The sequence below is a fragment of the Myxine glutinosa genome, chromosome 5 (assembly GCF_964187855.1).
Source record: "Myxine glutinosa chromosome 5, kmMyxGlut1.1, whole genome shotgun sequence".
Taxonomy (NCBI): domain Eukaryota; kingdom Metazoa; phylum Chordata; class Myxini; order Myxiniformes; family Myxinidae; genus Myxine; species Myxine glutinosa.
The window spans coordinates 154,357,872-154,379,019 of record NC_136265.1 but is presented as its reverse complement, the minus strand read 5'-3'; the positions used below and the strand labels follow the sequence as shown (position 1 = coordinate 154,379,019).

Sequence of the window (21,148 nt, the reverse complement as noted above, 5' to 3'; positions counted from 1 at the left end):
GGTAAATGTCGAGAAACGTCAATTCCACTTCACACTGAGACCAATGAAAAAAATTCCATCGTTAATCAGCGAAATCTAGAGAAAGATGACATATAAAACAAGATGGTTGGAAACTTATTAGAGTGCCATTGATGTGTGAAATATTCAACCAGTGAAGGAGGTATTTACATGTTTTGGAAAACAGCCGGGTCTTGAGCGGATCATTTGATGTACAGTGTGATGTACAGTGCGTGTGTGTGGTTAAAGTTGAGAGCGAGTTCACCGCAGGCAGGTTGGTGGTCTTTCTGTCTTCTACCGACTCCTCTCCGGTCTAGCTCCCCCTGCTCTGTCTGTGATCTGTCCCCCAAAATACTCCTAAAGGTCGCACAAGAGCTGCCTGCAACCCTCTTCTGGTGAAACCGCCAAAATCAAGACTCTGCTCACCTTCACTCTTTCATTCCTCTTTTCTCCCGCCTCTGGAACAAATTCGCTCACTCTCTTCAATCCCACTCCTCCCTCCAGGTCTTCAAAACAGCTGTTCACCACCATCTCTTATCTTCCCCTATCCAAAACCTTGATCTTTTCTACCCCCATTAATCCACCTCAAATCCACTTCCTTCAAATTCTGTTTTCTTTCCTGAAAGTCCTTGTAGTGTCCATCTTGTTTATCCAGTGTACACCAGCCCTCTCCCTTCCACAAATCTCCCGATGTCCATGTTCTCTGCTGTTGTTGTGTTTCCCTCTCACTCTCCCCCACCTGTCTGCCACTCCCTCTGTTATATCTTCTATGTGTTAGCTCTTGTACGAGCCTCGGAAAGCATACAAAAAAAAAGAAGGGAAAAAAAAGAAGAGTGTACACAGTTAAGTTTTTTGTGTGTGGTTAAATGGCACTGCAATGATACCAGAGGTGTTATGCCTAGTTATAATAATTACCGAATCCTGAAAATTTAAATTGGCAAAAATCCAAGTAAATGCCTAAAAACAAACATGGAATTGTACCAAGCTTATTTGTCTTCAAGTTAATATTTGGCTCTTCAGACTTTATTTTTTCCATCAAACAAAAGTCAATGTGTTGTGATCAATGGAACCCCCTCCCCTGTTCTGTGGAGACTGGAGTTCCCTATAGCAGTATTTTTGGCTCTGTCTTGTTCGTCATCTATATGGATGACCTCTCCGATACAATGGAAAATCCTTTTCATTTTTGCAGACAATTCCACATTGTGTCATACAGTAAAAATCCCTCTGCTAGGCAGACAGCAGCTGCGTCTTTCTCTCTACTGATCAGGAAATGATAGACTCTGATATATATGGTAAATGGAACATGTCCTTCGATCCTGGAAAATGTCAGTGTCACCCTTACCTATCGCTCCACAATGATCGTCAAACAAACCACAATGATAATCGTAACAATGATAAGAAGTATCTGTTTCTTTGGTCATCCACTGGGAGAGGTTTAGTCTCTTGAACCTCTAGGCCTCACCATAAGCTATGCCCTTTACTGGGAAGACCACAGAGCAAAGATAGCCTCAAAAGCCAGCTACAAATTGGGTATCCTCCATCAATCCAAGGCTTTCCTGGGAAAGCCAAAGTTACTCAGTTTACAAGGCCTTTGTTGCTAGCTCAAAGGAGTACTGCTCTCTTCTATGGGCTGGTGCTCCAGCATCACTTCTATCTCTGGTATTCTGTGGAATCTAAATCTCTCAAAATTATTGGAATCTTCCGTGATGAGGCTGTCAGTACAAGGTATGTTGCTCTCACATCGCAGGCAGGCTCTGTTTTCAACCATCTATTCTCCAAAATTGCTCCATATACTCTCTCAGTAATCTAACCCTCCCCAGCAACTCCAGGATGCATGCATTTTTCCAGTAACCCCCTTCTGGTTAAACTTCCAAAATCCAGGCTGACTGCACACCTCAACTCTTTTATTCCTCACTTCTCCCATCTATGGTACCACCTTCCAGAGCCTGTTCTGTTTCACCCTTCCCTCCAGGACTTTTCGCAAGCATTGCACCACCAACGCTTATCATCACTAATTCCAACCGATGATCTTTATTACTCTCATTCATGTTTCCTGACTCACCCATTTTACTTGCTAGTTTATGTTTCATCCCCTCCTCCCTCTCCTCTTTTCCTGTTCATTTATTCCCTTGGCAATTGGTCCCTGAAACCAGAGGCTCTCTGGCAACGTCTTAATCATCTACTACTACTACTACTACTACTACTACTACTACTACTACTACTACTACTACTACTACTACTACCACTACCACTACCTCCTCCTCCTCCTCCTCCTCCTCCTCCTCCTCCTCATCCTCCTCCAGACTACCACTAATACAGCACTACTTTCATAATGGCCCCAATTATTCCCAACTTCTTATGGTATCAGCTGGGAAACGTTTTTGGCCCACGTCTTTTATCAACCGGCTCGCCATGCCCGACATTAGACTGAAGGTGCTTTGTGCAGGAAATTGTATTTCCTTCAGCATACCGACTACAACGCACCTTCTCTTCACGAAAGACACAGTAGGATCTTTAGCATCCAGCATCTCAGGATAGTACATGGGCGGTGCACTCGGCTGAACATCCATCTGATGAGGGACGGACACGTTGAGGCGTCGACCGTCATGTGAACCACCAGGGTGACAGTTTATAGCTGGGTTAAGAGTCAAAGGCGAGAGTACATACCCCTAAGCTATCCTGACAGCCCATCGCAGAAATCAAAGTGCTTTTCCAAGCTAATCCAATGGGGTTTTTACTTACGTTGTGGTTTGCACCATCCTGGGGTTAATTACAAGACTCGAAAACATTCAAATATGTCAGGCTTGCAAAAAGGTCGATCCCTGTGGGCAAGCAAACAAATAAATGATGCATTTATGGTTTGCAGTAACAGTTGCGTTCATTGACCACAAAGTAATGTGCCGGATATATATATATATAATTTAAAAAAAAAAAAAAAAACCTATATAATTATATATATATACAGACTTGGCATTTAATATGGAATATTTTTTTTGTGGGGGTGAACTTACTTTTCAATATGTCTTAGAACCAAAAGTTCATTGGAATTATGTTGAAATTATTCTAGATTTTGTTAATGTGACCTTTAAAAGAAACAAAAACCACATTTGACATTTCAAAACAAATAAATAGATCCTTGAAAGTGATGTAAACTGATATCGAACTCAATTCATGGACAGTACTGTGTTAAACTTCTGTATGTTTTCCAGAAGTATCTCTTTATTTTGCACATTAGCCCCAATTTTTTTTAACAAAAACAAAAGTTAAATTACGACTGGGATTACGGACAGTAAAATTACAGTTCAGTACTTCGTGTAACCCCCACGAGCATTCAGGAGAGCATGTACACGTTCAGGGATGCTGTTCACGAGATTTGCCAAGGTTTGGACAGGAATCGCTTGCCATGCAGTGACAATAGCCTGCTGCAATTCACGCACAGAGGTCGGCTGCTGGTCCAAGTGGTCGATTTGACGCGTTAATTCTGCCCACAAGTTCTCTATCGGATTCATATCCAGGGACATGGCAGGCCACTCCATATGCTCTACACCACGGTCAGCAAGAAAGTGTTGGATCATGCGAGCACGATGAGGCCGTGCATTGTCATCTTGGAAGACAAAGTTTCCTCAAAAGGCTGCACGAGCAAATGGAAGCAATGTTTCTTCCAGAATGGCCCTGTACTTGAACTGGTTCAGGTTTCCATTCAGAACAACCAGGTCAGTTTTGCCCCCTGCATGAAAAGCAGCCCAAACGGTCACCCCACCACCTCCAGCTTGGACTCTTGGCACTATACAATCTTTGTTGTAGGCTTCATGCACTTGTCTGCGCACTCGGACGCGGCCATCTTGACGATGGACCAGAAATCTAGACTCGTCACTGAAGTTCACGTGATTCCAGTGTCCTGGCGGCCATTGACGGTGCTCTCTGGCCCACTGCAATCGACGCTGGCGGTGTTGTCTGGTCAGGCGTGGCTTTCTCAGGGGACGCCTGGCACGATAGCCTGCTTGAACCAGTCGTTCGTTGACTAGCCTTTTGGATACAGGCAGATTTGTCATTTGCTGCTACTCAGCCCTAAGCCGATTAGCTGACTTGGTACGGCCATTGCGGACTAACCGGTGCAGCTGGCGATCATCCCTCCTTGTGGTTCTGCGGGGACGTCCTGGTCTCGGTATTGGAGTAGGGACACCCCTCTGAGCATTTCGTTTCAGGATCTTTGACACCTGACCTTGAGTGATGCCATACTGCCGAGCAATAGCACGCTGTTTAATGCCGGAATTTCGAAAAGCCACCACTCCATGACAAACAGCATTGTCGAGTTGACGGACCATCTCCAGAGGAAGCGGCAATAACTTTTGGAGACGTGCAGCAGTTGTTTTCCACTAATACAGAACGCAACAACCCTTGTATACCCGACTGTGAAGCCAATCATCAAATGCACCTGTCCGTACATTTTGCCATGCCACCTGTGATATAATCCTGTTGTTTACTTCTTGCTGCGACAGACAATCAGTGACATGGTTCTTTTAACAAATAAATCACCAAAGTGTAAAAGAAACTCACCAGATTGATATACTGAGTTAAGAAAGTAAACCCAAGTCAAGAAAAAAATAAAAATCCATATTAAATGCCAAGTCTGTATATATATATATATATATATATATATATATATATATATATATATATGTATATATATATATATATATATATATATACATATATACAGTGGAACCTTGACTTACGAGTTTAATCCGTTCCGTGACCGAGCTCGTAAGTCAAATTGCTCGTATCTCAAATCAAATTTCCCCATTGAAATGCATTGAAATGCTATTAATCCGTTCCAGCCCGCCAAAAACCACACCAATTTTTTTTTAAATATACAGTATATATAAAAATATCTCGCGCTTTATATTTCACCTGTATGCAGCATACAAGTTGGCAGGATGGCCTGGACTGGAGGTACGCACACTTGACTCTAAAGTCTAAACTGTCCAGCCTGGGTTTGAATCCCGACCCAGCTATAACCTGTCATGGGTGAATCACAGGCAGGGTGATTCATCAATGGGTGTACCGCTAAACTGGGCGCCCCGTTTGCGTCCCATTAGTTGTTGGATGTTAAGGATCTCACCGTGTTTTCCACAAAGAGAAGGCGAGCTATCGCCGGCACTCTGAACAAGTTGACGGCAGAGATACTGTACTTGCACGGCATGATAACCACGTGTCGCACGATCTCTTGTCATGGTCCACAAGATTATCACAGAGAGGTGCAGCTTCCAGCGTTTCGAGATCTGATCCAGGCCTATCCAACGAGACCGGTCCCAGCGTTCTAGGCCCGGTGGTTGTCTCAGACGGACCCGACAACGGCAGTGTTCGTTTTAACTCGATTCGATTCGAGCGCCGACGTGCCGGCGAACAAAACCGGTCATATCTTTTGAACGCGTGGCTCGATTTTTACAAAATAAACTTTGTCTTGAAGGTCTGAACCGTGCGCTCAAAACGATACCGAGTTTGACCCTGAGAGAGCCGTTTTGCGCCGGCAAAGGCGCCTTGTGTGACGTGAGGACCACGTCGTGCTGCATAGATTATCATAAATTATCATATCATTATCGGCGGCGTTATATATCATTAGCGCTATACGACAGAGATACTGTACGTGCACGGCAAGATAACCACGTGACCGGAGCCCACCTGGCGGCGTAAACTCAAAATAACCGAAATGCGAAATCTAAAATGCAGCGCTATACTACGACAGAGATACTGTACGTGCACGGCAAGATAACCACGTGACCGGGTGGCGAAAGCTCGTAACTCGGATCTCGGCTCGCATCTCAAAGCAATAAACTGCCAGAGTGACGGCTCGTATCTCGAAAAACTCGTAAGTTGGGGCACTCGTAAGTCGAGGTTCCACTGTATATATATATATATATATAGTTGCGGATCTCAGCGTCGGCCTTTTCCCCTTACCAAGGGGGGATTAGTCCCCTTGTCTTTTACTAGCCGACGGGACCCGGGACCTATGACGTCCTTCCCGGACAGCGTTAAGTAGGGTTTTAGGACTAAGAATTCGCTATTACCTAAGTACTAACGCTGCCAGGAAACGAGGAAATAAGCCCCGCCCGAATCACGGGTGTTGGTGGAAAGGCTGAGCGGTAGCGAACCCGCGACCCGAGCCATTAGCAATGACTAAACCCGATCCAAGCGGTTCTTAATCGTGCCACGCTTACCCAATGGAGGAAATCACGGAAACGGTCGAATTTGGAAGAAAGGAATACCAAGATTTATTTACACTTTGTACAATAAGAATAATAAGAAGAAGAATACACAGTGCAGCCTTAAACAGTCTTAACTTATCCCAAGACAAACGGGCCCGTCACACTCAGACACACTCACACGGGGTTGCAGACGAACAGGTCGATGGTCCAGGGATGGCATCCAGGCAGCTCGCTCTCCGGTCCCCAACTCGCACCGCGAAGCAGATGAACACAGCGGGCAGGAACTCTCCACGTGTCGTTTGGCGTGCACGGGATTATCACAGGGCGAACGGTAGGGCTGGCTTTGGCGGTTACACTCATGGGGCTGCGTATGTAATAAACGGACAGTTCAATACGCGCTTCTCAATGCGCTGCTCAATCAATGCCTCGAAACTGTCATGTGCACGCTGGTCCTCTCAGTGCTGTTCTCACACGAGTGCTCCGGATCAGTTCTCTCAATACCAGTTCGCTCGGTCCTCATACAGTTCTTCGTAAGCGCCTCTCCCTTCTCATCTCTCAACTGAGGTGGGGGCCTCGCGCAAAGGGTTTTATTGCCACGCCCTTGGAACCCTCTGGAACTCACCAGACGTTTCTTGCCATGCCCTATCAAGCCATGCCTTCTCAGCCCTGGTTGGCTGTTGCTCTTACCGTCACCGCCTTCTGACACGCTGCTTGACACGGCCACACCTCGACCCTCGTGCTCCTCCCTCTTCTTAGGCCTACCTGGTGGTTACCCGACTAGTTTGAGCGAGCAAAAGGCAGCTAATGCTGCTGGCAGCCAAAGCACCACACACGGAGGGATCAGCCAAAATGGGGCGTGGGATCGAGTTTGCCCATTGATGAAAATGAAGGGTGGCCGCAAAATGAAAAGGACCTAAGCTTATTTCTTTACACAACGCAGATGTCACTAGGGAAATGGCCTACTCTTACACATACTATGACATAACTAATTGTAATGGGCCTACGTGTTGCTTGTGGACTAACTATGGGGGGCAAACCTTTAACCTTTAATGATGTTATATGTACAATCTCAAAACCTCAACACTGACCACAGCACATGCACATCCATGCATGCACAGCAACTACAACACATGCACATCGATATATGATCATATATATTGTACAGATTCCGAAAGCAGGTTTTCATCACGTTTTGTGTGTAGGAGGAATTGTTGAAAGCAAATCATTGTTTCTATTTTTATGATTTTTGTTTTGTTTACTGTAAATGGTAATCCCTGTAATGTAATGTAATCCCTGGTGTTGGGCTAGCGGCTAGGGTGCCGGCTTAGGATCCTAGGATCCTGGGTTCGAATCCCGGTCAATCGCTGAATTAACGCCAGGGGGGTTGACTCAGCCTGTCATCCTTCCGAGTTCGGCTAATTGAGTACCAGTTCACTGGTAATTCCCTGCTTGTTGTTAAAGGCGGCAAAAAGGGTTGGCGTCAGGAAGGGCATCCGGCCGTAAAACATTGCTTCAAAAAGGGGACCGAAAAACAACAACAACCACAGTTCCCGAAAAAGGCCAACCCCCGCTTGCGGGGAAAAATGGCCTCTAAAGGTGGTTTTTTTTTTTTTTTTTTTTTTCTGTAAATGACTAGAACACATCTGTCTTGATTGCCAGGGAGCAAAGTAGATCACGTACGATGTGAAGGTCGAGTTTATACACAGGACATGCATCAAGGACAAATCTATTATCGAGATGTATGGGCACAAAGCTCTCGAGAGAGAAATAGAGAGAGAGAGCGAGTGAGAATGTGCGCATGTGTGGAGGCACTGGAATCCCTCTTGTCGCAGCCTCATGATGATTGTGCTTCGTTGTTATCCTGATCCAATATATACTGTTATTAAAGTGTGCATATGTTTGTTTTTGTGGACACGTTTAGACATGATCAATGAATGTCATCTTGCCTTGGTGCCATATTTCAATCCAATGTATTGTCCATTGCCTTCCAAGGTGCAAAACTATATTGATTCACGTTTTCAAATAATTTACCCCTCCTCGGATTTGGGAATGGGTGGGGGTGCTGTTGTGAAGCACCGAAGGGCAAGCTGGGTGGTCGTTGGATGTGGTTTGCATCAATTGTATGGATGGTTTTAAAGGTGCAAGTATTGATTTAAAAATGGTCGACGTGGCACCTCTTCCGTCATGGAAGCAATCACAGGTATGCCTTTCACAGGTACCTCTTTCCCTTTGTTCCTTTACTCGCACCCTTTGCACTCGATACAAGGTTCTTCTACTACCCCTCTCCTCGAAAGGATTCCTTTACTCCTTTTGGTGTCATTTTTTGGTTTTCTTTTTTTCAAAACCTGCTGTTTGTCACTGCTCGGTCTGTCTCATTCACATCGCACCAGCTTCCAGCAAAACGCCGGCATTTTCCCACCAATTTTCTGGCATTGCTTTGATGTGAATGGAAGGTAAAAGCAATGCCCGCAATGCATCGGGCAATGTCGGTATTTCGTCGCCGGCAATATTGGTGGGAAAATGGCTCTAGTTTTGCAAGGTTATTGGTATCGTTATTTTTTATTTCCTCTTACAACTGTCTTTTTGTTCACCTGCTTGGTTTTAAGACTCCGATCCATGTAGCTTCTTTGTGAAACATTTACAAGCTGCATGTATTTAATGTTTTGCCTGTGAGCACATTTCATCACAACCATGCTGTCTTTTGTTGATTTGTTAGATACATTGTTTTTTAAAACTTAACATTTGCCTTGTTGTTTTCATTTTGGCTGCGGAGGCATTACGTTTTTGGGTTGTCTGTCCATGCGTGCATAGCAGATTTTCGTGACCGTGATAACTTGTGAACTGCTGAAGGGATTTTGTCCAAACCTGGTTGAAGTATGTACTGTGATGCAAAGATGAACTGATTCGATTTTTGGGTCAAAGGTCATGTGACCTTTTGCTGTAGATGATAAAATTGGAGGTAACTGCGGACAGCAGAATCTGATGTTGACATGGATCTCGAGTCGATTTCCCATTGTGAGTGGAGAAATGCTATGAACTATAAGATGACAGATTCTGAATCCATTGATAACTTTTTCAGACATCCTGTTGTATATCGTTTTTAGCCATATCACTCAATGTGGTGAAGAATTACTTAAAATATTGTCGGATCCACATTCGGATCTTCACCAAAATGAATCAACTAGTCCTTGTCACACACCCAACATGTTCATCAAGTTTTGTCCGAATCTGTCACCAACCTTTGGAGATATCATGCACCCAAACAAACAGACAGGGGTGAAAATAATAACCTCCATCCAGTTTTGGTGGGTGGATGTAATGATTTTTCATAAAGGATGCAGATGCATAGTAGTGTTTTGTGCATAGTAGTGCAACAACCCAAGTAGTGCATTAGTGTACTAAAATCATCAGGGCTGTGAAGAAAAACCCTAAAAACTGTCAGTGACATCACCGACAACTTCCAGAGTGCATCACCAATAACTTCCAAAGTATCACAATCTGTCAGTAGCCAGTAGTGTTTTATAAGGCCAAGTTAAAAAAAAAAAAATGTTTCTCGTCCCCGCCCGCTTCCTTTTTGGACGTCGTGTACTTTTATTTACTATTTAATACTATTTTAAAAAAATATATACTTGTTTAAAAAAAAATCGTTTTGCGAAGAAACTCGGTCTAAAACTTGCAGTTTCCGGGCGTTTGCTGATCGTATCTTGTGCATTGATGATCTGAACTATTATGGATCCCGCCCTCTAACGGAACTTCCTGGTTAATACATGCTAAGCTTAACGCAGACACTTTGTGCTAAAGACGGTCAATTCTCGCAGCGGTTGTGCACTGGGCAAGTGCAATTTACGTGTAAAAATCTTGCATTTCATACTTTGAATGGTACAAATTTGAGTAGGGAATATGACGATATTCGTGTGTGTAAGCATACGTTCGTATGTTAAAACAGATATTTATTTGCTAATTTGGAAATGAAATTGCAGGCCTTTCGGTAACAATCAACACTGGCATGTTTCACATTACATTGGACAAACTATAGTCTTTAAGTCAGCCACAGTGGTCATTCAATTCATGGCAGCCATCTTGGAAAAAAATAGCAAAAAAAAAGAAAATAGTAAATAGTAAGGGCCTCCCTCCTTTTTTCAAAAAAGTCCGGACGAGAAACATTTTTTTTTTTTTTACTTGGCCTAAGTGTTTCTTAAGGGCAGACTCACAGGTAATGTTGGTAGCAGACTTAATTGTGAATCATCTCGTTTGCAATTGATATCGAACAAGGCTATTCTGAAGCAGTGAGAGCCACATCTCGAGGAATGCCATGTTTCAGCTCTGAATAAACCAACATTTTTGGTTGTGGTGTTAAAATTTGAAAGTGTATCGTTCAAGAATAGAAAGACATTGTGTCCCGGCAGTCTAGCGTAACACCACGTTTGTGGTTACACTGAAAAGCAAAAGCACCTGTATTTCCTTGTATTATTATGCTGAAAAATAACCAACATTACTTAAAAGTTCTTCACCATACAATCCCCAGCATGGAATAAATCAAATTGAGAAATTGATTGCCAAACCTACGATTACTATTACTACTTCGTCTTCTTTAACATCCCCTATTCTTCCCACCTTCTTGTGGGGTCAGCCGGGGAGCATTTTTGCCTCAAGTCTTTCACAAATAGGCTGGCCAGGCCTGACATTTGACTGAAGGTGGCAGCAATTAGTACCTAGTTCAGGGTGCCTGCGATTGCTTGACTACGCTTCACGTAAGACTGCATGGGATATTTAACGTCCATCAGTGACCAGTGCTGCCAGACTTGTCCCCTCTGACACAATGTCCTTCCCATGGACAGGACCCATATTGGTGCATCACCTTGCATGTGGAACACCATGGTGAGTTGGTGACTGTTATTAGTTATAGCTGGGCCAAGATGTAAACCCTACAAGCCATCATGACCAATCAAATTTAAGTTAAGTAAAATTTACATTAGCCAATGTAAAAAAAAAAACAACAACTAGAAGCTAGAATATCTTAGAATTTGAATTTGATGTGAATGCGTTGATGTATATGTCTCCATCCGCATTAGATGTCAACGCACTGTTATATTTGATATCAATCAATTTCAAATGAAAATCATATGAAAACGAGAACGGCACTTTTTGACGTCGCAAAGTCGATCGAAATGCCTCCGCCAACATTATTACATCATTTTACATACTTGTACCAAGTTTGACTTAGTTCCCTTCAGCCATTAAGTTATTGCAGTAATGCAAACCTTTTACAGACTCTGCCCTTTGACCTCTTGATGCTGAAATCTAATGAGTTCATCTTGGCATCAAAACATGCTTGTACTTTGTTCTTGTAAGTTTGGTCAAAATTGTAAGTTTGGTCAAAATTCAATCACTTGTTCACAAGTTAACACGGTAACAATTTTTACTTCACATGACCGTTGACCTCATGACCCCAAATCTCTAATCATTTCATCTTTACGTCATTATACATACCTGGACCAAGTTTGACTTGTATCCCTTCAGCCGTTCTCAAGTTATAAACCTATTACAGACCCTGACCTTTGACCTCTTGACCTCAATATCAAACCAGTTCATTTTTGCATCATAATACATACTAGTGCCAACTATGGTCAAAATTCCATCACTGGTTCACAAGTTATCCCTTCAGCTGTTCTCAAGTTTCACATTTTTACCTGACATGACCTCTGACCTTTGATCTAATGACCCCAAAATCTAATCAGTTAATCTTTACCTCATTATACATATTTGCACCAAGTTTGACTTCGACCACCTCCAGCCATTCTCAAGTTATTGCAGAAACAAACACCTATGATGGACGACAGATGGGCGGATGGATAGCCGGATGGATAACGCGATAATATAATGCCTCCGGCGACTTCATCAGCAGAGGCATAAAAAACTAGAACAATGCAACTGTCGCGAATATGCCTCCACGTAGTCCCACAACGGGTAGATGCCATCTCTCTGCAAATGTATTGGCAGGGGATCACGTTTGTGAAGTTTCATGTTGATCGGATAAGGTTCGTTTTTCTATCCAAGATGGCTGCCAAACCACGTGACCTATGACATCATTATTTTCAAACTATATGCAACAGTGCTGTTAGATGATATTTGTAAAATTTTGCATCGATAAGGTGAGCGGTTTCAGAGATATAAAATTATTTAATATTTTCCTTCAATCCAATATGGCTGCCAAAACATGTGACCTATGATGTCATAAATGTAATATTTCAATATAAATGGGTCATAGATCATGTGCATGCAATTTCATATTTTTAGGATAAGGAATTCGATTAAAACATTTTGGCTGGTATACCACTTCACCTATGATGTCATCACTATCATGCTTTTGTTCCCCATTGGGAGTACTTGACAATGTGTCAATTTTCAAATTTTTCCATTCAGCGGTTTCCGATAATTTTATTTTTTTATTTACTTTTAATCCAATATGGCTGCCATGCCACATGACCTATGACGTCACAATTATCATAAAACATTCTGCATGGGTGTCACTCCTACCCTGAAAGTTTCGTCTCAATTGGACATATGGTTGCTGAGATAACGATGTTTAGCCCGTACGGACTGACAACCCGGAAACCTAATCGCCAGAGGCATAAAATAGAGTCGGAGGCATAAAAACAAAGGTCTCATGACCCTTGACCTCGGTAGAGTGCATACTGATGTCAGGCTGAACAGTTTACGTTTTGGGTCCCACTAATGGGTCAGATCTGGATCCGGACCTGAACCAAAATCAAATTGGCTTGTTCTTGTCACCTACCCAATTTGCCCACCTAGTTTTGTCACAACTCGTCCACAACTTTATGAAATATCATGCTCTTATATTGTTTTTGACCCCATCTCTCAATGGAAGAATCGCTTAAATAAATAAATAAATTCTTGTATCAGGATTCAGGTCTTCACCAAAATTAAAGAAATTCTCCTCACACATCCAACCTGTCCACCAAGTTTCATCCGAATCCTTCCACAACTTTTTGAGTTATCCTGTTCACAGATAGGCAGGGCTGAAAACAACCTCCATCCACCTTCAGTGGCGGAGATGCTAAATAATCAAAAAGTGGTTTCAAAAGCTACTTCGAAATGTTTGCTTTGTATTTAGCACACCAATGGTGTTGAAATATGTTGTTTTTAATCATTCCTCCCCCATGTTGTACAATTCTTCCCATGGTTTTTGAGTAGTGAGTGAGAGGAGGACATTTGGGAATGATGTAAGGTGTACGGGAGAATGCGAAAGGGCACATTTGCGTTGGATGTTAACACTGTGTGGCCTTGACAGATGTTAACACTGTGTGGCCTTCACACAAGAGCTGGATGACAGATTAAAAGGCCATCACACAAGCAATTGAACAAATGGACAAGGGGTATAGACAAACTACTGATGAAAATGATTTTAAAAATTGTGTGTACATAAGTATATTGTGTTGTACTTTTAGAGTGTTAAAACGAAAAATGTGACAACACATTCGATTTCAGGCAAAAGACGGAGAAATTTGGAGTTGGAGAGGAGGTTGGATTAGGGGGGAGAAGGGGTGGTTGGGAGTGGTTTATTTAACTTATTCCAGGTGTTACGGATTCCGGATTTATGTGAATTACTATTCAGGTCATTGCTTATTAATGTTTATTCTATTAAAGGTTGTTGTGGTTAAATGGTTAGAGGCGCTCCTGATAACGGGAGACCGGAAACGGGATGGTAAACAGGAAGAAAAAAAAGACACGAGGTCCGGGAGAAAGCGGCCATCTTCTGCTCCTCGCCCAGCTCTGACGCGAGCGGTGTCGATATTGATCAGCGTTGGGAACGCTGCGTTTGAAAAGCCCGTCTGGCGAGAGGAGTTACCGGCGCGGGGTAATTACCGGTTACGCGTCAAATTGCCGTGGGTTCCTGCACGGAACCCAGCGTCCGGCACCGTTTACCTCAACGTCTACAAGGACGCGTACGGCAGGCGCCTTGGGCCTCGCGCGCTTTGCGAGCCCCGAAGCCGCGATCACGAGCACCGACCTCGGTGGGCTGCCGAGGAGGTGTCCGCGGCAGCAGCTGTTCCCGGTCCGGGATCACGTCAGGAAGGGTCCGTTCAACCGCCCGCGTGCGGAGATCGAACTACCGGAGTACAGAGACATTGTGAGAGACATTGACCAGGGAGGGAGTCGTGAGTGGGGCTCAAGGGAGGAATGTATAAGATGGCCATCTTAGAGCTATTGTTGATGAGTCTACATCTTAGTAATGTTGTTGATTGAGGGTTGATTATTGTTGATTGATTGGGAATATATTATCCATTAATCCGGATCCTTGGTGTGGGGGTTTCCTATTGACTTGAATTGTTTGTGTTTTTCATATTGATTGTGTTGCGAAAGCGTATAAATCATATATCTTTCTGGCGGGGTTCCTCCCACGGTCCGGGGGTCACCGAGACCAGGTAGTTACCGGGAGGACCACGTAACACAGGTGTGTGAAGGGGTAAAGCATTTCAATGTTACACAACTTGTTTCGCACTATGCTTGCTTTCTGATCCGACGTACCACACTCTGCTACAGAGCAGTTTCTTGACCAAGGATCATGCTAGGTGGTTTGCCATCCCTATCCGAGCAGTTGTCAGGGCAGGAATTGGTAATTTGTTCATGGTGTCGGCGATAGCTCATGTACTCTTCACAAAGGACATAGTGGGATCTTTGATGTCCACCAAGAAATGCTGGCAGACTGGACGCATGCTTTCTTTACACTTGCAAGAAAACATTTTGCAGCTTACTTGGAATTATTTGCCATGTGGGACACCAAGTTAATTTGTAAACAGATTTGACAGGGTGGCAGGATTAATACTAGTACGAGGACAATTAGACAAGTGCACTGATGCATTCATGCCTCGTGCTGTTTTCACGAGTTTTTATTTGATTTTCCTGTCATTACAAAACAGCCTGTTTGCGTTCGAGCTTGCTTTGCTTTGTCTTGTGTTGTGCATGAAAATGCAATGTTTTGAGAACAACTAGTATGAAAGTGCTGACGGGGGGAATGAGTCCGTAAACGGTCGGGGATGATAGTGTGGCTTTAGTTTTCAGAGTTTCCTGATTGGGGTTTCTTCAAGGGGCCTTTACACAGATTGCCTTTTTAAAATCAGGGATACGTGTACCACTTGAAAGGCAGGCAGGATACCTGCTAGCCTTTGTTGCAGCATCTGTTTTCCTCCCAACACAGGAAAGGCATCAGTAATGCTACAACAATTTATTTGACGCACTGTAGTGGACTTCAAGGGTTAATTTGGAATAGTTTGTTTCGCTCTGCAGTAGTGGTTTAATTCATGTATCTGCATGTAATGTATTTACTTATTTGCCTGTGTTCTTGTTTAAAACAAAAGTATTTCAGATGAATGCATTTCACAGTAATGTATAGAATAGGTTTCATTTTAAAGGTATTTAAACAGTATCACGGTATTGTAAACCAATTTCAATGGTTGCTCTGAGACGGGACAGAATGGAGAATCATACTAACGCAATCATAAGACTTTAAGCAAAAAAACTATATACAAAAAAACGATTTCCCCACCCCTCACCCCCCCCCCCCCCCCACCCCTTTTCAAAGAAGAAAGCAAATATCTATTTTAGATGGCCATACCTGGACCCACTTTGACCCCCCCATAATCCTCCTAGACCCTGATTTTCTTAATGCTATTACCAAAACTTTGGTACATCATGGGTGGTGAAAGATGTGATCAAGTGTCATCCAAATATTCTGTGGAGTTTCAGAGGAAAACGCAAATGCCTATTTTGGGGAGTCAAACCTGGACCAACTTTGACCTACTTTGACCCTGATGTTTTTAATGCCGTGAACAAACTTGAGTTGCTACATACCAAATATCATTTTAGCCATGTTTGGCCACAATCCCATCAGCAGTTTCAGAGAAGAAGTTGCAACTGGTTACGGACTGATAGACAGACGACGTGCCAACCCATAAGCTCCCTGGATGCAGGTGAGCTATTAATTTCGAATATCTTGAAAAAGAAAGAAGCCAGTAGTGTACTTAGCAATAGACAATGGCCAGGTCAGCCAAGGAAAACAAGTTTACCTCAGCATTCGTTTTTGAAATTGGAAAAATTTGAAACTTGGCACATTGTCAAGTACTCCCACGGGCAAAGAAAGCATGATAATGATGTCATCATAGGTGAAGTTTTATACCAGCCAAAAATGTTTTAATCGAATTCCTTATCCTAAAAATCTGAAATTACATGCACATGATCAATGACCCATTTGTATTGAAATATTAAATTCATGACATCATATGTCACATGGTTTGGCAGCCATATTGGATTGAGGGAAAATATTAAATAATTATATCTCTGAAACCGCTCACCCTATCGATGCGAATTTTTACAAATATCATCGAACACCACTGTTGCATATAGTTTGAAAATGATGATGTCATAGGTCATGTGATTTGGCAGCCATCTTGGATAGAAAAACGAACCTTATCCGATCAACACAAAACTTCACAAACGTGATCCCCTACCCATACATATGCAGAGTGATGGCATCTACCCATTGTGGGACTATGCAGAGGCATATTGGCGACACAGTCACATTGTTCTAGTTATTCTGTGCATTACTTTCATTTTATCATCATTGTGGCATTTTTTAATTTGTTGTGTCCTGTTTCTGTGTTTGTGGGTTCAAGTATAAGCCCCATGAGCTCCGTGCAGGTAAGCACCTCACCCCTTCAGTCCCGCGTGCGCCATAAAAAAAAGTACCGCCAAGGTTTTGGCCGTTTGCCCCGAAGTAAGACCGACCGGCTATCCATCCAAGGCTGGTGTCATCGGCTATGGACTTGACAATATGCATACTATCGGAGCTCCACTGGCGGACCAATTAGTGGTCCTGTTTGCCAAAGTAAATTTACCCATGCAACGAGTGCGTTAACCTCAGCGTTGCCCACGTAAAAAAGGGAATTGTAATACTCTCTGCCACCACCACTAGGTGGCGATACACGGTACACATTTACATATGGAAATTATGCCCCCCCCCTCCCCCACTTTACACTCCCCAGTGTGAGGCCTCAGCCACATAGCCTATGTAACCCCCCCCCCCCTCCCTTATCCCCCCACACAAAGTTGTATTTGTATCCCGAGTTTGGAGTTTGTAACTTAAGAGAGGTGGTCATGTCCAGAGCACATACAAACAAAGAAAGAGAGAGAGAGATTTTTGCCTTTTATAGGTAGAGATACGTGTGTGTGTGTGTGTGTGTGTGTGTGTGTGTGTTTGTCCGTCTCCTCTGTAACTTCAAACCATGAAACTTTGCAGCCCCAAACTTTGTATGCATACTTCTCGATCTCCAATGGATTGCATGAATGAAAACTGGGTGTTTCGTTGTGTTAAAACACCCTTTTTGAAGATGATGAATTGGGTGCTCATAATGAAAACCCACAAAAAGCCTTTTCAAAGTGGTGGTCCACCATCTTGGTCAGCCCACTGTCACATCCCTGGGTTCTTAAGCTGCCATTTTGTTTTAGCCTATTCAAATGTGCCTTGCCTTGGAAACATGATCGACTCTCATTAAATAATTAAAGCATATAATCAAAATCTGGATACGGATTTGAGGATCTGATCCTGTTCACTGAATAAGTATCGAAATCTGGAGTGAAATCTGACAAAATTGAACACATTAGCAATTCTTATTATAACTAAGTGTATATCCCTTACTCAGCTTTCAGCAAGGCTGTCCTTCCTCCTTCTCCTCATTGCCAAAGAATGAGACTTAACTTTTTCTATTGTTCCAACAATTATATTGAGTGAAGAAAATATTAAGGAATGTGCCCAAAGTGTAACTTTATCGAGTACAATGAAAATAATTAACCAGCAGGCAGCAGGATCGACGGCAAGGCTCCCGCAGTTGCGCCTGTGTAGGTGCTGAGGTGTTTTTAAATGACGTTGTGGTGAGGTGTTTTTAAATGACGTGGTGGTGAGGTATTTTTAAATGATGTGGTGCTGAGGTGTTTTTAAATGACGTGGTGGTGAGGTGTTTTTAAATGACGTGGTGGTGAGGTATTTTTAAATGATGTGGTGGTGAGTTGTTTTTAAATGATGTGGTGCTGAGGTGTTTTTAAATGACGTGGTGGTGAGGTGTTTTTAAATGACGTGGTGGTGAGGTGTTTTTAATTTCGTAGCTGTGAGGTGTTTTTAATTTCGTGTTTCGTGGCTGTGAGGTATTTTTAATTTTGTGGTTGTGAGATGTTTTTATTCCGTGTTTTATGGCTGTGAGGTGTTTTCAATTTCGTGGTGGTGAGGTGTTTTTAATTTTGTGGTGGTGAGGTGTTTTGAATTTCGTGGCTGTGAGTTGGTTTTAATTTCGTAGATGTGAGGTGGTTTTAATTTCGTGTTTTGTGGCTGTGAGGTGTTTTTAATTTCGTGGTGGTGAGGTGTTTATAATTTCGTATTTTGTGGCTGAGGTGTTTTCAATTTCGTAGTGGTGAGGTGTTTTGAATTATGTAGTGGTGAGGTGTTTTGAATTAGTTGGTGGTGAGGTGTTTTGAATTACTTGGTGGTGAGGTGTTTTTAATTATGTGGTGGTGAGGTGCTTTGAATTATGTGGTCATGAGGTGTTTTGAATTACGTGGTGGTGAGGTGTTTTATATTCGGTGCGGGTGAGGTGTTTTAAATAACTTGGTGGTGAGGTGTTTTGAATTATATGGTGGTGAGGTTTTTTGAATTATGTGGTGGTGAGGTGTTTTAAATTACTTGGTGGTGAGGTGTTTAAATTAGGTGGGGGTGAGGTGTTTTAAATTAGGTGGGGGTGAGGTGTTTTGAATTACGTGGTGGTGAGCTGTTTTAAAATACTTGGTGTTGAGGTGTTTTAAAATACTTGGTGGTGAGGTGTTTTCAATTATGTGGTGGTGAGGTGTTTTCAATTATGTGGTGGTGAGGTGTTTTGAATTACGTGGTGTTGAGGTGTAATCGTCCCAAACTTCCAGTCTGCACCTACCCCTCCCATATGTATGTGCTGAGGTGTTCTTTTTTGAATTGATTTTCTTTTTCAACTTCAATCTTCAACCTAAATTGCTTATAAAAATGTAATATAACAAACACTACAAATAAATTTGTGCAAAATAATTGTTTGTGTTATGATTGGTGTAAATCATGACAACACAACAACTCAGGTACAGTCATTATCCTCAGCTAAAATAAGCCCGCTCCTCAGTAACGACGTATGGTGAGGCGAGCGCAGCGACCCGAGCCAAGCTGGTGTATATATGAATGAATGAATGTATATATATATATTTGCGATTTTGTTGTGTCAAGGATTATTTATACTTTTCAGGTTGTTTTACAATTTATTATTCATCTTTTCAGTGGTATAGATTTCAAATATAATTCTGTTTCCAGGGACAAAGAATTAGAGAGGAGTGGTGAAGAAGAGCAGTTGATGGATGAAAAGAAAAAGAAAAAAGACGATAAAAAAAAGGAGGCTTTGCTTAAGAAGGTACGTCTCCCTAAGCTTCAAGTAGTTTTTTGTGTTAGCATCCTAATTGGGAAAATCAGTGCGAATCTAATTGAGCCACATGAGTAAGTAACATATATGCTGATGTATGTGTTTTCCTGGTTTTGTTCACTAGCTTTTGTTTCAACAACTAAAACTGTGGTGTCTGTTTTTTTTTTTGTTTTTGTTTTTGTTTTTTTTCTTTCTTTCTTTAGGCCACCGAACAAAAGCCAAAAGGTAAGCACTTATTGCTTTTAAATTCTGATCTAAACATCAATTGTGTTTGCCTGTTGACTGTACTATTGCCGATGTGATTCTAACTCGCTCATCACAGAGGTTATATTATGTTTTGCGAATAAAGCCTAGATTGATGGTTGAAATGCATGGGATTCTGCACGAGATCTAATTGGACGTTCCTTCACTTACACCAGTAAATTTGTTGTTGTCGGTGTGTTTTCCCCCTCTTTCTACCGTTCGTACAAAAAAAAAAAAATCGACATACTCATCAGTTTAGCTGTGAATGGTGGGTCTACTCCATGTCAATGTCTTTGTAATTTTTGCAAATGCACAGCAAGATTAGCTTTAGATTTGATGCCAAATAACATTTGTGACTACCTGAAGCCATCATGTGCCTTGTCACTTGGCAGGGTAGAGCTTGCCTGCCATATTGTCTCATGGAGTAGCAAGTGGTGCATAAATTTGACGTCTGGCTTGCCACCATTGCTGCTCACGATTGAGAGAATCGTAGCATTGCAAGCAACAAATGTTTCTTTTGTTGCGAGTATTCACTGGTGAGAAATTCCCCTGGGCCGAATGGTCAAGCCCAGGCATGATTTCCTTCGTTTCTAGTTGCACCCACCAGCAGCTCAAAATTGTTCTTATCGGAGGTGCTTTGGCTCCTGTAGAGGCTAAAGTAACGTTCGGTCTGCTGCCAACCAATTTGGGCTCGTGGGGTTTTCTCCTTTCCCTATCTTTTCCTTCTCTCAACATGAGGATGTGTGTGTGTGTGTTTGTGTGTTTGTGTTTGTAATATAAGTCTTTATTTCATTTCTTTTTTGAAGTTTAGTCCACCATCAATTTCAGGTTGTTTAAAAGAAGGAGCGATGGGTCTCTGGAAACAGTATGATGGTGTGTTTGTTGCTGATGTTCTTTTTGCTTTAGCGTTATCTATTGGTACAATGAGGTGATGGATTTGCTCTGCCAATATGCAATTCTACACAACTGCTGACACCAAATTTAGCCACCTTGTTTGGTTAGCCTCTGAACAACAAATTCCTTATATTTATGCATCTTTATTCTCATCCTGGAAAGTTTTTTTTTTTTTTAAATGAAATACTTAATTGTTGAAAGTTTATATTCTCTCTTTTCTTGTCCCAAAACAGTGATTTTGGTTATTTGGGAACATTATTTCAAGTTAATTATACAATTCTGAAGACCTGTTCACATGATGTATTT

General features: G+C 42.4%; 2 protein-coding genes across 7 annotated transcripts in view; both read left to right on the top strand.

Moving 5' to 3' along the window:
• The window catches only part of LOC137416859 (phosphofurin acidic cluster sorting protein 2), a 984,123-nt gene that overhangs the window by 274,239 nt on the left and 688,736 nt on the right, over positions 1-21,148 (top strand). The gene's annotated exons all lie outside the window — the stretch shown is intronic.
• LOC137426906 (trinucleotide repeat-containing gene 6C protein) overlaps positions 1-21,148 on the top strand; it is a 183,789-nt gene that overhangs the window by 11,512 nt on the left and 151,129 nt on the right. For all 6 annotated transcript variants that reach the window (XM_068115913.2, XM_068115915.2, XM_068115912.2 and 3 more), the window contains 2 exons: positions 19,600-19,696; positions 19,909-19,930. In XM_068115913.2, the coding sequence (XP_067972014.2) occupies positions 19,640-19,696; positions 19,909-19,930 (79 nt within the window). In that variant the 5' untranslated portion in view covers positions 19,600-19,639. The remainder of the gene's footprint in view (positions 1-19,599; positions 19,697-19,908; positions 19,931-21,148) is intronic.